The sequence below is a fragment of the Eurytemora carolleeae genome, unplaced genomic scaffold (assembly GCF_000591075.1).
Source record: "Eurytemora carolleeae unplaced genomic scaffold, Eaff_2.0 scaffold323, whole genome shotgun sequence".
NCBI lineage: Eukaryota > Metazoa > Arthropoda > Copepoda > Calanoida > Temoridae > Eurytemora > Eurytemora carolleeae.
In genome coordinates, this window is record NW_019396331.1 from 107,284 (window position 1) to 123,675 (window position 16,392).

A 16,392-nucleotide genomic window follows, 5' to 3' on the forward strand; every position below is an offset into this window, starting at 1 on the left:
TTTTCCCTGTGCTTTTCAGATGGATTTAACTCCACAAACATTTCCTCATTGGTTTTAAAACAAGAAGAAAGAAATTCTTAATATTTCAGGTCAAAAATCATTTTTGATGCTTTTCAGAAAAAACTGAGAAGGGCAATTTTTGGCAAGAGTCAAACTCTTATACAAAATTGAACGAGAAAAATGAGACTTAGAAATGATTGTGACTTATAATTTGAGACTTAGAAAGTGTCTTAGACATAATTTTGTCTCCAAGAACAGGCTTAAACATATTTGTGACTTGTGCCTGTGACTGACAATGTGTTTTAGACATGGTTAAGCCTTACCAAGCATGACAAAGGAATAGTTTTGTCACAAGAGTTGTGTCTTATACAGAATTTAGCCTTTAGAACTACTGTCAAGTGAACAAGACAAGCTACTGTAGAATACTGTCTTTCAAATAATATACAAAGAGTCTATATACTAAGGTGAATTGTTCTAGAATCAGGCTGCAGTACACACAGTACTGCAGTATGCAGATCAGGGGCTCCACAAGCCCACAAATGTGACTTAGACATGATTGGGACTGAGAAGGTGTTTTTGTGACTTAGAAAGTGTCTTAGACAAGGCTGTGACACAAATTGGTCTGAAAAAAAAGCCTTGACTTAGAACTGTCACTTAGAGGGGAGAACTGTGAATTAGGACATAAGTGTGACTGAAATGGTGCTTCAGACCTTATAAAGACTCAGAATTGTGACTTAGAATGTGTCTTAGACAAAACTGTGACTTAGAAATGTGTCTCAGACATGATTAGGTCTATTGAGTTTGTCTTCAAATGGTGACTTAGAATTGTGACATAATTTGGTCTCAAAAGTTGTGACAACTTAGAAAGATTCTCAGACATTTCAGATTGATTTTAGAAAACTTTAAAGTGCCCCATATGATATAGAATATGACATTAATGGATCAATTATTATCTAGTTTTAATGGCTACCCATACTAGTAAAATTAGTGCAAATTTCATACAGTTACTGACCTTAAATCACAAGTTATTGGACTCTAAGTCACTTTTCTAAGGCTGTTCTACACTTAAAAAAAAAAAAAAAAAAAAATTAAAATTGAGATAAATTTGACCTTTATATCATTGTGACTTGTGACTTAGGGTTGTGACTTAGAATTGTGACTTAGAACTGTGACTTAGAATTGTGTCTTAGAATATGTCTTATACATAATGTAGAGTAAAAAACGTGACTTAAGACATAATTAGGTCATAAAATTTGTGACTCAGAATGTGTCTGCTAGATAATATGGCCTAAAAACGTGAACTAGACATAATTTGTCATTAGAATTGTGACTTAGAATGTTTCCTAGACATGTTTATGACATTAGTTGTGTCTTAGACATGATTTTGACTAAGATTTATTTCTAATACATCTTGTAGCCTAAAAAACGTGACTTAGACATAATTCTGACCTTGAATTGTGTTTTAGAATATGTCTTGGACGTAGTTATACATAGTATAGCCTAGAAACGTGACTTTGACATAATTGTGACTAAGAATTGTCACCTAGAGAGCGTCTAGACATGATTGTAATTGTGACATGGAATTGTGTCTTAGCATGTGTTTTATGCATGCTGTAGCCTAAAAATTGTGACTTAGACATACTTTTGACTAAGATTGTGACTTAGAATGTGTCTTAGATGTAATTGAGACTTAGAGTTCTGACTTAGAAATTGGTCCAAACAGAACGTGACTTAGAATGTGTCTTTTACAGGAATTAGCCTAAAAAAACGTGACTTAGACGTACATATCATTGACCTTGAATGGTGACTGAAAATGTGTCCTAGACGTAATTGTGACTTAGAATTGAGACCTAGAAAGAGTCTTAGACATCATAGTAATTGTGACTAAGAATTGTGTCTTAGAATGTGTCTTATACATATTGTAGCCTAAAAAAAACGTGACTCAATCATAACTGTGACTATGAATTGTGTCTTAGCATGTGTCTTATGCATGTTGTAGCCCAAAAATTGCGACTGAGACATGATTTTGACTAATATTGTGACTTAGAATGTGTCTTAGATGTAATTGAGACTTAGAGTTCTGACTTAGAAATTGGTCCAAACAGAACGTGACTTAGAATGTGTCTTTTAAAGGATTTAGCCTAAAAAAACGTGACTTAGACATATTATTGACCTTGAATGGTGACTGAAAATGTGTCCTAGACGTAATTGTGACTTAGAATTGAGACCTAGAAAGAGTCTTAGACATCATAGTAATTGTGACTAAGAATTGTGTCTTAGAATCTTAGAATGTGTCTTATACATATTGTAGCCTAAAAAAAACGTGACTCAATCATAATTGTGACTATGAATTGTGTCTTAGCATGTGTCTTATGCGTGTTGTAGCCCAAAAATTGCGACTGAGACATGATTTTGACTAAGATTGTGACTTAGAATGTGTCTTAGATGTAATTGAGACTTAGAGTTCTGACTTAGAAATTGGTCCAAACAGAACGTGACTTAGAATGTGTCTTTTACGTACAATTTCCGATTCAATGAGTCCAATTTTAGGCTTGTAGATCTAAAAATGACAATTTTAATGTCTCTTAAAGTTTCCAACTGGAGTGAGTAAATTTGGTAAAAGTAAAGATAATCTCCGTTAGCACATAAGGGTCTGTGCAGACTTGTTTGTAATCGGATTTTCAAAGACGATTTTTTATATCTACGTACAATTTCCGATTCAATGATCCGAATTTTAGGCTTATCTAAAATAAACCATTGTAATGTAATAAACTGTAACCTAACATTGATTATAAATTGTGAAAACGGAGATTATCCTTTTTACTTCGCTCCAGTTGGAAACTTTAGCTGAGTCTATAGAATTGTTATCTTTAGATCTACAAGCTTAAAATTGGAATCATTAAATCGGACATTGTACGTAAATATCAAAAATGGTCTCAATCTTGATAATCCAATTACAAGCAAGTCTGTAATGTAGACACTTATACAAAACTAGGCTTTTAGGGCGCTTCGCGCCCATCTTCTATTTCAACTTTTAATTGTGGCTTTATCTGTGAGCATCTTCTCTTCGTACAGCATAAAACAAAAACAAAAAAGTTTGCGGATTTCATAATATTTTTTCTAAATTATACAAAAATAAAAAACGTTTAAACACAATTTTTTAAAATTTTGATAATTCGAAAACCTTCCCTGGGGGTCACGTGAGGTCCCACACAAAATTTGGGCCCGATCGGTTCAGTCGTTTTGACGTTTATTGGATACAAACAAACAGACAGACAAGCCAAATGTATATATAGATTGTGCAAACGGAGATTATCTTATTTTTACCAAATTACTCATTCCAGTTGGAAACTTTAGGAGCCTGTATAATTGTTATTTTAAGATCTAAAAACCTAAAATTTGACTTGCAACGAAAATTATACGTAGATTTTTAAAATGGTCTCAATCTTATTAATCCGATTCAAAACTTGTCTGTAGACCCTTCTTCCCGTTTTGATTAGACACCCTGTATATAGATGTATTTATTAGACACCCTGTATACAGATGAATTTATTTGCCTGAAGATTTGCAATAACTGCAGCAGCCATAGTTCCAGCATAGTGCTCTGATAAAACAACAAACAAACTCAATTTGAACATTTCAGCCATTATTGAAAGCAAAAAAAGTGTTTTAACCCATCAAGCTCTGGATACTGTTTGGTTAAATCTGCTGTTGAATTTTACATCCAAATTAAGAACCGTATAAGTGACGATATAAATTGTGAAAATATTTTGTGTTTTATCCCTGATATGCTGAGCAGATTCTGTACCAAGACTAAACAATCTTCAATCTTCTTCTCATTCTCATTCTTATCCAGCTCACTTCACACACACCATATCATTCTTACAATTTAACAATATTATTAGCCAACTAAAAACCTTCGTTTTTCATTACAAAACTAAAAATTTACCTCAAAATATAATTTTTGATAATAATTGTGTTATGTCTAAATAATAAGAACAGATACAATTTATCATATTCAGTTTTTTCAATTAATTTTCTAAATTTAAGTCAAACCCGATGATTTTTTTACTCAAATATCTTAATATATTTCCTAAATAAATTTAACTATTTACCCCACTCCTCCTTAAAAGTTTAGAAGAAACTAAAAATTCGAAATCAACAGGCCCGGAAGCTTTTTGCCAATTTTAGATACAGTTAACACAAAATAATCTTTACTGAAAACCGTAGATTTTCTTAATTAAACAAGTGTTAAAAATTACAATCGAATAGGGGGGGGGGGCTGAAATAAGAGAGTATACAGAAATCAATTGAAGGTTAGAATATGCGATATTTTCAAGGGCGTATACAGGGGGGGGCAAGGGGGGCAGTGCCCCCTTAGAACTCAGAGCTATGACACTTTTCAAATCTGAAACTGAAGAGTGAAGAACATAAAAAATTTCGTTTACTATTTTTTCTGCTAGTTTTGTTTGAAGGAGAGATAAAGTAGTGCTTGCAAGGTAACTGAACTGAATGTGTACCTTTACAGTATCCAAGAAGCAAAATGTTTTAACTTAATCCCAAAATGGTTATTATAAGTAACAATTGGCTGTTAAATAACAGTCAAAACCTTTTTTATGAATACAGCATGTCGTGCCGGTACGACTATAGGTCTACTTAGCCCAGCTTGTGAAAGCTGATTAGCATTCTGTATATATCTAGAGGGGGGGGGCATTTATTGATATCTGGTAAGAATATATCAGGATGACATAGTTTCCTGATGTAAAGCTTTAGAAGTTTAAGTATTGGCCAGGTAAACTTCGGTTCATTAAAAACATCTTTAACCTAAAAAATATAACTTTGTTTATTCTGAAACAAACTTTTTTATATTTATTTACTACCTGAGAGAGGTAAAGTTTGTGCTCTGAATACAGTTGTTCTGTTACAGGTTCTAACATTTCGCCCATACTACTAGAGTGCAGTATATTGTACATTTAGTATATACATTTTACACTTATCAGATATTATGCATTTAATGCATGAATAATATTCAATATACATACATGTAGGTATTTATGTATATTTCTACGTTTAACATTGTATGTATAAGCATAATTAACGTAGAACATTTTTCATATATTCTTAATCAATACAGTAACCCCCTCCCCCACTTTTTTTAATGTCCTTTTTCTTAAAACTTGTAATGAAAAATAAACTAATAAATTAATTTGTAAAACTTACTCTATTTGTGCAGTTAGCTTACATAAAATCTGTAAAAAAGAATTCCAAAATTGAAAAATTCAAAGATTCACCATCGTCGCCACCTTTCAACATAGGTAAACCGCTCCTAATTCAAGTATTTAAATTGTATCTACATTCTACATTTATCGATGCATTTTGAACAAAATACATATAATAATTTTAATTTTTTTGTCTTCTATAAAACCTCGGCGTAAGGGCAGCGAGGGTGAAAGGTTTTTCTGGGTTAATGAATACTTATAAATTTTCCAATGAAAAATATTTGCTCCCTTAACTTTGGCACAATATAAATTATGTTTTGTTTAAAACTTTTTTTTGACCTTTTCTAAACGGACAGATATCAAAGCATCAATGAAGTTTAAATTCCCCACATCCGAAAAAAAGAACATTTTTTATGAATTCCCTGGATAATTTCTTCAAGCATAACAAGATCTATCTCGGGACGAAGATGAACTAACGCCTGCAATCAAATATTTAAATTTTCAACAAAATATTAATTTTCATTTATCATTTCAGGGGAAGACAATTCCAAACCGTGCTTATTTTCCAAATCTGACACTGAGTGTCAGATTTGGGCACAAATATTTTAGTAACTCTTCTTAACTCGAGAGCAAATATCAATTAAAGAAACTATTTCCAAAATATTATTAAGCACAACGAGAACTACAAATAACACTATTTACTTCTTTTCTTAAATTAAAACTGTGAGGAACTGTTCATTTTCAATAAAAACCCATAACATTTTCAAACCAATTCAAGGTTTTTCATTTTCGCACGAATGTCACGAATTCGGATCTTGGACGCGTTTTGAAACATATACCAACTTTTAAAACAATCTATAATTTGATTTTGACTTCCTGGAACCGGATCCGGATCCAAGGGACAAAATATCAACCAAAAACTGCAAAATAAAAACTTTTTCACTCTCAAAACCCAAATCCCAACTGTTGAAAAAATTATTATAAAGATTTCCTGATCTCCGAATGGTTAATCAAGTTTTAGCATAAAAATAAGCGGAAAAAAAGAAGAAAAGTAATTTGACAATTCTGCTTTGTTAAAAAATTCAGCAAATCTTAGAGATAAGTTTATGATCTGGATCCGTATCAATTTTTTTCAGTGCGAATCCAGGATCTGGATCCGGATCCGCATCAAAATTAAATGGATCTTAAGCGCTCACACATCATATAATGAAAATCTATTACTTAAAAAATTTGACCTGTATAATCTGGTTGTCAAGCACTTTCTCTCTAAAAAAAAACATCATTAAAAAATTCGAAAAATGTTGACAATCGAAATCTCGGGATGTGAAGGTTCTTTGAAGAATTAACCTTGTAGCTCCCTCAGATATTATACCTAAGCAGTGTACTGTTCAGTGATCGTACCTTAGAATTGTACCCTGTACCCACTATAGAGAATTTTAACCTAAGCTGGAAATTTCAGTTGAGTGTGATATGAGAATTGTATCCGGTATTATGTACTCTAACCTGAGAATTGTATCCTGTACTATGTACTCTAACCTGAGAATAGTATCCTGTATTATGTACTCTGACCTGAGAATAGTATCCTGTATTAAGTACTCTAACCTGAGAATTGTATCCTGTATTATGTACTCTAACCTGAGAATATGTATCAAGTACTCTAACCGGAGAATTGTATCCTGTATTATGTACTCTGACCTGAGAATACTATCCTGTATTAAGTACTCTAACCTGAGAATTGTTTCCTGTATATCTACTCTCACCTGAAAATTGTATCCTGTATTATGTACTCTAACCTGAGAATTGTACCCGGTGTTGTGTACTCTAACCTGAGAATTGTTTCCCGTAGTATGTACTTTAACCCCGAGAATTGTTTCCCGTATTATGTACTTTAACCTGAGAATTGAATCCTGTATTATGTACTCTAATCTGAGAAGTGAGAATTGTACCTTAAATTATGTACTCTTACCAGAGAACCGTATCCTGTATTGTGTACTCTAACCTGAGAATTTTACCCTGCATTGTGTACTCTATCATGAGAATTGTATCCAATATTATGTACTCTGTCCTGAAAATTGTATCCTGTATTATGTACTCTAACCTGAGAAATATATCCTGTATTATGTACTTTAACCCGAGAATTGTTTCCCGTATTATGTACTTTAACCTGAGAATTGAATCCTGTATTATGTACTCTAATCTGAGAAGTGAGAATTGTACCTTAAATTATGTACTCTTACCAGAGAACCGTATACTGTATTGTGTACTCTAACCTGAGAATTGTACCCTGCATTGTGTACTCTATCATGAGAATTGTATCCTGTACTATGTACTCTAACCTGAGAATTGTATCCTGTATTATGTACTCGGATCTGAGAATTGTGTCCTGTATTATGTACTATAACCTGAGAATTGTATCCTTTATTATGTACTCTAACCTAAGAATGGTATCCTGTACTGAGTACGTGCAAACGAGAATTATACCCTGAATTGTGTGCTCTTACCTGAGAATTGAATCCTGTACTATGTACTCTAATCTGAGAAGTGAGAATTGTACCTTGAATTATGTACTCTTACCAAAGAACCGTATCCTGTATTGTGTACTCTAACCTGAGAATTATACCCTGCATTGTGTACTCTATCATGAGAATTGTATCCTATATTATGTACTCTGACCTGAAAATTGTATCCTGTATTATGTACTCTAGCCTGATAATTGTATCCTGTATTATGTACTCTAGCCTGATAATTGTATCCTGTATTATGTACTCTATCATGAGAATTGTATCCTGCATTATTTACTCTAGCCTGATAATTGTATCCTGTAATGAGTACTTTAACCTAAGAATTGTACCCTGCATTGTGTGCTCTAACCTGAGAATTGTACCCTGCATTGTGTTTCCTTAAAGTATTGTACCCTGCATTGTGTACTCTTACCTGAGAATTTTACCTGCATTGTGTACTCTTAACTAAAAATTCTACACTGCATTGTGTACTCTGACCTGAGAATTCTACTCCTGAGTGTAAGATCAATATCAGAGTCTAAAGCAGAATTTAGTTTCTTTAACTTCCACAAGCTTCCATCGTGAAGACGATATCTAGACAAATTAAATTTATTCACCAACCAGTGTTCAAGATCCGGATCCATTTTTACGGGACGGATCCAGGGTTGGCATCAATATGAAGTTAATCCTAAGCACCGCCACTAACAACACGTTAAAAGAAATCAAAGGGGAAAACCCTTTAAATAAAGATTTCAAATAATTGCTTCCACAATGGGACTACAGAAGTAATTTCAAGTGACCATACTGTTACAACATGTTCGATTTACAGTTAGCAACTTTAAAGAATAAATAAAATATAAAAATCTTATAAAAGAGATTGTTTTCTATTGTTGTTTCTCTGTTAGGTGGCTTGCCTCTTTTTAAATGGAAAGTCGCTTAAAATTTTAAAAATCAGTCCTATTAATGTGCACGATACCTGTTTCCATCCATGTAACCCAGATTTACATCCATTTTTAGTTCCTTGCGGGTATCCTTTCCCACTGGATATTTATCACCACTTCAGGTGTATCCTTTAAGGAATTTCTAACTACATCTCTGAAATATAATTCTTTATAATTATAAATGTCGAAAAGTGACGTCAACTGAAATATTTATAGTTTGAACCGAATAATGGACAAAACAGCAGAACCGATTTTGCCCAATTTGATGTCCAGGCCTTCAATAAAATTCAATCTTAAAATTTTTGGAAATTCAAAAGTAATACTTGAAAATCTTCTGCAACACTTCTTGTTGATCCAGTCTTGAAAATTGATTCAACTTTTTATAGAAGTCTGGATTTATGTCAGTTAAACAAAATTTTAATGTTAATTTCACGTTTAATTGAAACCTATGTTTAATTCGCAAAACTCTTATCTTAAAAGGTATTAAAAAGTTAAAAATTTCTAATGTGAAACCAAATACATTTGATTACTAACACTAAGGCGTAAAATCACAAATAGGAGGTACTAGGTCACAAAGTCATAAAAGTAATTTCCAATTAGTTTGACCCTTTCCCTATGTCTAGACAAAGGTGACTTCTTGGGATGTCTTGTAGGAAGTTCTATTATTTTTCAGATCTATAATTGGTCTAAATGTATTTCCTTTTTCTATCAGAATCGATTACACCTATTTCTTCCTCTCATTGCCAATGACCCTTCTTATCTGCTAATCTGCTATTGCTGTGGGTCAACCGTCACAGACTTGTTTTATAAAGACAGGCTAGTTTTGTGTTACTGTCGTATTATAGTTTAAAGTTCTTTTCATGAGAGGACTTTCGTCGTATTTAAGTGGCCTTCAATTTAAAAATAAGGACAAGCCCAATTCACAACGGTACTTTTGAAACTTTTATTTGGTTAATAATGGGGCCAAGACAACTTAGTTTTTCTAACTTATTGTAGTTTTTCTAGAAAAGCAACTTGCACATTCCTACTGCAGGAAAGCATATAAGAGTTATCAGGGGTGGATATAGGGGGGGGGCGGGGGGTATTCGCCCCCCCCCTGAATTTGGAATTTTTTGTTCCTATTTTCGTAATAGCTTCTCAATAGCATGCTTAAAGGGAGTGACCGGCTATGTAAGGTAGTTGAACTGAGTACGCAGTGTTGTCGAAAACTTCTTTAGGATTCATTTGAGACATATTACGCTTTTTAAAGATTGGTAAATCCTGAGTTTGAGTGCAAAGCCGACGTTCAATACTACTCCTACTTTGGGGGTGGATACGCTTTCAGAATTAGTTTTTTTTAAATTTTTAATTAACGACGACATAAAATGTAAAAATATTCTACAATAAACTACAGACGTCATGTTGTAACAATTTGAGAAAATAAAAATAAATCTTATCATCGAAAATAAGTAATTATGTTCAATTATTAGTTTCTATTATCTCATTATTCTGGTTTCTCATTATTCACAAAGATGTTGGCAGATTTTCTATTATTATTATTGAAAAGACGACATTTAAAGAATTTGAAGAAATCTGCGAATAAATTCAAAGAAAATTAGAAATTCAATATAATAATGAAAACGAAATAATCGATTTTAGCATTGATTTATTGACAAATTTCTTTTGTGAAATATGTTCCTATCCATCTAATTAAATTACTGTATAATTTTTACTTTATTTTTCGTTGTCGTTATTTAATAATTAAAAAAAAACTAATTCTGAAAACGTATTCACCCCCAAAGTAGGAGTTTTGAACGTCGAATTTGCGCTCAAACTCAGGATTTACAGATCTTTAAAAAGTTTAATATGTCTCAAATGAATCCGAAAGAAGTTTTCCATAACACTGCATACTAAGTTCAACTACCTTACATAGCCTTACTTACTACTTACTACCTTAAGGGAAAGAAACCCTAGTGCAAAACAGGAAAAATATCTGTCTTAATAAACTATAATGTATAAAAAGTTAAAAATCTAGTTTGTTCGTCTTTAGTCATTAATTTTGACTCTTTTTGAGTCTATTAGGTCAAAAAAAAATTTCGCCTGTGTCACCATTTTTTTTCCCTAATAATGAATTTTTTTGTTCCTAAAAAATCTTGCCCCCTCCCCCCTCACTTAAATCCTGTATCCGCCCCTGAGAGTTATCAGAATTTAACACCTCATAACACTTTTTAAAGCCACAATATCAATCAATACAAGGGTACTGTTGTAAATTGGTCATTGTCTATCTTTGCATGAAGAGACATGTAGAACATAGAACTGATAATATGTATTTTATTTAGAGATTTTTGAGATGTGAAGAGCCGAGCGGGGTCAGCCTTTAGCGCTAATAATTTTAATTTAAAGAATCCTTCCTCATAAGACAAACATATTTCTTCTTCTAACATAGTAGCATAGAATGGGGGAAGAAAAAGGATTAAAAAGCGGAAAATACAGAGTTACTCACTAAGTATGAGACTATAAAAACCACGTAAAACTGTAACAAGTTGGAGTTTGTATTGAGTCTTCTTGTAGTAAATAACCTACTCCCGAATGGTTTCTCTAACAAATATCAATCAAGGTACAGTTCAGTTTCACTTAGCTATCAATAATTAAACCCGGATACATCCGTAACTACCCATCCCAAATTAAAGGGACAATCCTCAACCTGTTTATCAAAACAGGGAACCACACGGATACAATCTCGTGATCTATCAACACCACTACTTGGGGCAATTTCATTAGCTATCAATGTAAATAGGGGCTATAGCGCTATTAATCGAGCTCTAAATGTCAAACAGGGACACAAGCATAGCTATCAAACAAGCTATTAATGGAGCTCTAAATGTCACACAGGGACACAAGCGTAGCTATCAAACAAGCTATTAATCAAGCTCTAAATGCCACGCAGTCCTCAAAACGTATTTCCAGGTACAACCCATCTGCTATCAAAGTCAACCAGGACACAATCCAAATAGCTACAATCTTGTGAACTATCAACCCCACTACCAATGGGTGCAATCTCGTTATCTGTCGATGTCAATACAAACACTAGCTATTAATGGAGCTCTAAATGCCACATAGGCACACAAGCATAGTTATCCAACAAGCTATCAAAGCTACTAAGCGAGCTCTAAATGTCACACAAGCGTAGCTATCCAACAAGCTTTAAATCATGCTATGAATGCCACACAGGGACACAAGCATAGCTGTCAAACAAGCTAGTAATTGTGCTCTAAATGCCACACAGAGAAACAAGCCTCACTATCAAACCATCTATTAAACATCAATCCCAAATAAAAGGGGCTGATCTTCCAACCTGTTTTATTATAACAGGGAATGATTACTCGCTCGCAGTAAACAGTACAGAGTTACTATATCAACTAACTTAATTTTGATATCTTATGTTACAAGTTAACATGAATTGACGTGATTACAATTCCTACCTCGTTACTTATATCACATGATTAAGACAATCATGTTATGTATTAACCAGGCATGTTAAAGTTTAATGAATGTATTTATGAGATTAGTGAGGATAGAAATAATGTAGTTAAGCTATCTCCACATATGTTTACAGCTTTGTTTAAGTTGAATATTTGTATTTAAAGGATTAACATGGATGATGTAATCATAGTTAATCTAATCACAATGCATGTTTTCATCATATTACATAGCTCCTGTTTAATATAACTAGGTATGCTCAGGTAAACAAATATGGGGATGGCTACGATATTTGCTGCATTCTGTCTTGAACTAGTAAACTTAAATTGCAGCTTATTTAATGATAATATTTTGCAAAGAAAGAACTAGTTAACAATTGCAGAGAACCAAGGTTTCTAGCAAAACCAACAGTTAAAATTTCAGTTTGGGTTTCAGAAGCTAGCCAGTACTACAATGTGCAGCTGGGGGGTCAACTCTGTAGTGGATTATTATAACAGAGCTGGTAGAGCAGTTTATGCTTGTGCAATGGATCTGAGTAAGGCATTTGATCTTGTGTCATGGGAAGTGCTCTTCACAGAGTTATTGGAGAGGGGTGTTTCACCTCTAGCATTAAGGTGTTTAATGTTCATTTACTCAAATCAAAAATGTAATGTTAGATGGGGTAATGCATTCTCAAATACCTTCAATGTACAAAATGGTGTCAGACAAGGAGCAGTTTCTTCCCCTGTGCTATTCTGTATTTACATTGACAAAATTATCAAGCTNTTTGACTGAGTATTGCATCTTAAAATATCACAAAGCCTAATGATTATTCAATTACTGACTCATACTAAATCCATCTTAAAATCACTCATTAACCATCTTTTTCTGCCAAAATATAAAACAAACGAACCTCTTTCTCATATATTAACATATTAATCTTATGTAAAGAATTGAAAAAATGGTTTGAGTTGTGCTTTTTTGGATGAGGCGGCTGGATTCCAGAAAATCACACCCTAAGTATACCATAAAACAGATAGTTTAGTCCGGAAGAGTCCAATGTGGTGGCCCTGAAGGGAAAATAGTGGTGGCTTATAGCTGCCGGAAGAAAAAAAAGCTAATATGTGGCACGGAAGGGGAAATAGTGGGGTCTGTCCTAGTATACGATTTTTGGACCCCCCCCCCCCCTCCTATCAATTTTGTACATGACCATTTATTTTTCAGCAAATTTATTATTATTTATTTTTTTGTTATTTAGGGTTAGGTTAGGTTAAGACAATTTCTGGGCCGAGCACTGCGGCTAGGATGGGCTAGGGGGCCGAGCGCTGCGGCCACGGGTTAGGTTAGTTAAGACACTTTCTGGGCCGAGCGCTGCGGCTAGGACAGGCTAGGGGGCCGAGCGCTGCGGCCACAGGTTAGGATAAGTTAAGACACTTCCTGTCAGACCCATGTACAAAATTGATAGGAGGGGGGGGGGAGGGGGGGCCTGGGGGGGGGTCCAAAAATCGTATACTAGGAATATACCAAATAGTGGTGGCTCATGGTCGCTTGTTTTCCCCCGCTCGTGGTACTGGTGTACTATATATATTTGTACTAGTGTATAAGTGTATATTTACCGGCCGACGCGACCGTGATAGATAGATAAATAAACGTTTATTTCTATGCGCTCTTGGGCAGATACCTCAAATATTATCATACAAAGTTATAAAAAATCACAAAGAAACAAAATAAAACAAAAACATATCAACGAAATCTGCCAGCCGGCCGTGTTGCTCTGCTTGTTGTTAACTTATTACTAAAGCATTTTCAATGTCTCGTCTGTCTATAGTCTTTACTCTCCGTCGTCTCCTCAGCGGGGTGTATAAAAACGATGATAGTTTTGTAGATTTAGTAATTAATTCATCTATCCAACAAGTGTCCATAATACGGTTTGATTTGCGTATACTACGTTGTTGTGTAATAAATTAAAAAATTACAATATGTAAACTTTTTCACCCCTCAGACTTCGAAACATGTAAGCAAACGTGACTCACACACGTGAGAGCCTTTCTGAACTCCGTATAATGTATATCTACTACTTTCCTAAGGATGAAGGGAATCCGGGTAAATGGAATACAATAACTTTGTTACTTTTGTATCCAGGTCCGTAGCGAAAGGGGGGGGGCACATGGGCACGGGAAAAAGAGGGGGGAAATTCGTTTTTTATTTACCAGTACGTACGTTAAGGTAATATCTTTTTAATTAAAAAGTGTCTGCAATAAAACTTTTTTGAAATTCAATTTTTTTAAACTGAATATCATGCTTTCTTTAGTTTTTACTGGCTTTTTTGATACTATTTTCCTTGTCCTACAAAAATTTTCGGCTATAATTGATAAAATAATTTCTGTAAGCATTAATATGGCCGGTTTCTGCCTTTAACTTTTCGACTTTTGTTAAAAATGATTCTGTGTTATATGCAATACATTCTAGACCGGCGACGGTCTACAGGGGGCCAAGAAAATTTATGATATGAAAGATATGAAATAAAACATCAATTGGGACGGAGTTTACAGATAAAGTAGGAGAACTGGAGATTACAGATAAAAAGTAGGATAGAATTAGATTTTACAAGTAGAAATAGGAGAAATGGAGTTTACAGACAGAAAGAAGGATAGAACTAGATTTTACAGATAGAGAGAACTTAAGTTTACAGATAGAAAGTAGAAAACTGGAGTTTACAGATAGAAAGTAGAAGAACTGGAGTTTACAGATAGAAAGTAGGAGAACTAGGTTTTACAGATAGAGTATGAGATCTGGAGTTTACAGATGGAAAGCTGAGAGCTGGAGTTTACAGATAGAAAGTAGGAGAACTAAAATTCACAGATAAAAAGTAGGAGAACTGGAGTTTACAGACAGAAAGTAAAAGAACTTAAGTTTACAGATCGAAAGTAGGAGAACTGAAGTTTACAGATAGAAAAGTGGTAGAACTGGAGTTTACAGAAAGAAAGTAGGAGAACTAAAGTTTATAGTTATAAAGTAGGAGAACTGGAGTTTACAGACAGAAAGTAGGACCTACTTTCTGTAGGATAGAATTAGATTTTACAGATAGAAAGTTGGAGAACTAAAGTTAACAGATAGACGATAGAAGAGCTGGAGTTTACAGATAGAAAGTAGAAGAACTGGAGTCTACAGATAGAAAGTAGGAGAACTCGAGTTTACAGACAGAAAGTAGGATAGAACTAGATTTTTCAGATAGAAGGTTGGAGAACTAAAGTTAACAGATAGACAATAGAAGAACTGGAGTTTACAGATAGAAAGTAGAAGAACTGGAGTCTACAGATAGAAAGCTGAGAACTGGAGTTTACAGATAGAAAGTAGGAGAACTGAGTTTTACAGACAGAGAGTATGAGAACTGAAATTTACAGATAAAAGTAGAAGATCTGGAGTTTTCAGATAGAAAGCTGAGAACTGGAGTTTACATATAGAAAGTAGGAGAACTGGAGTTTAAAGATAGAAAGTGGGAGAACTGGAGATTACAAACAGAAAGTGGGCAAACTGGAGTTTACAGATATAAGATAAGATATAGTTTATTGCTAAAAATACACATTTGTACTGTTACAGGCAAAATCTGCAACCATTTTCATATTGTTTGCTATATATGTATGTATTATAGCAATTAGGTGTTGATTAGCTTTAGCTGTTTGGGGTATTATCCCCACCTAATTAATATCAAAAGTTTACAATAAATAATATGATGAATATTAATATGTTTTGAAAGTTCACAATAAGCCAGGGATTACTAGTTAAATTTAGAGAGACCGCGAGGTGCAGCAGTGCAGCATAACAAAATAATTGATTTTTCAGTTTTAAGTTTAGAACGTATAACAGACAGGCGCGCAACTAGACATTTTGTTAGGGGGGGGGGAAGAGGGAATTAAATAAATTTGCCCCCTTCCCCAAAAAAAAAAACATTTTTTTTTGGGCCCCCCCCCAAAAAAAAAATTATAACTTACAACCAGCACCTATTCTATCTATTTCCTTATTTTCGATGAAAAGTTTAAGCGAGTCACCTACCAGAACAATTTTGTTTTCTTTCTGAAAACTATATACTTTCAGTCCGTTTATTTGCTTTGAACCAGTCTGCAATTTGTGAAAGCTCAAAATTTGCAAAATCGTACAGTACAGTACAGTAAAGACTTTTTAGATTTTCCGAAGAATATTGTAATGTTGTGTCATCAGCAAAAAGTATTATGAACAATTTTTATGCGTATCGAAGGTAAATTATGATTATTCAATTACTGAATCATAATACTA

At 33.8% G+C, this 16,392-nt stretch overlaps 1 protein-coding gene across 2 annotated transcripts; it reads right to left on the minus strand.

Annotated features, from left to right (window-relative positions):
* Positions 1 to 220: 220 nt before the first annotated feature.
* Positions 221 to 8,834, minus strand: LOC111701093 (uncharacterized). Of its 2 annotated transcripts, none has more exons than XM_023472239.1 (10): positions 8,697 to 8,834; positions 8,219 to 8,314; positions 6,455 to 6,485; positions 5,642 to 5,698; positions 5,221 to 5,249; positions 4,881 to 4,947; positions 4,757 to 4,824; positions 3,784 to 3,860; positions 3,558 to 3,604; positions 221 to 1,064 (listed from the first exon to the last, which is right to left on the minus strand). In XM_023472239.1, exons 1-10 carry the CDS (start codon positions 8,729 to 8,731, stop codon positions 1,041 to 1,043), a joined length of 531 nt encoding a protein of 176 aa, XP_023328007.1. In that variant the 5' UTR covers positions 8,732 to 8,834; the 3' UTR covers positions 221 to 1,040. The 2 variants fall into 2 exon arrangements, with proteins under 2 accessions (XP_023328007.1, XP_023328006.1); XM_023472238.1 differs by having other exon boundaries at positions 4,881 to 4,950.
* Positions 8,835 to 16,392: the final 7,558 nt, after the last annotated feature.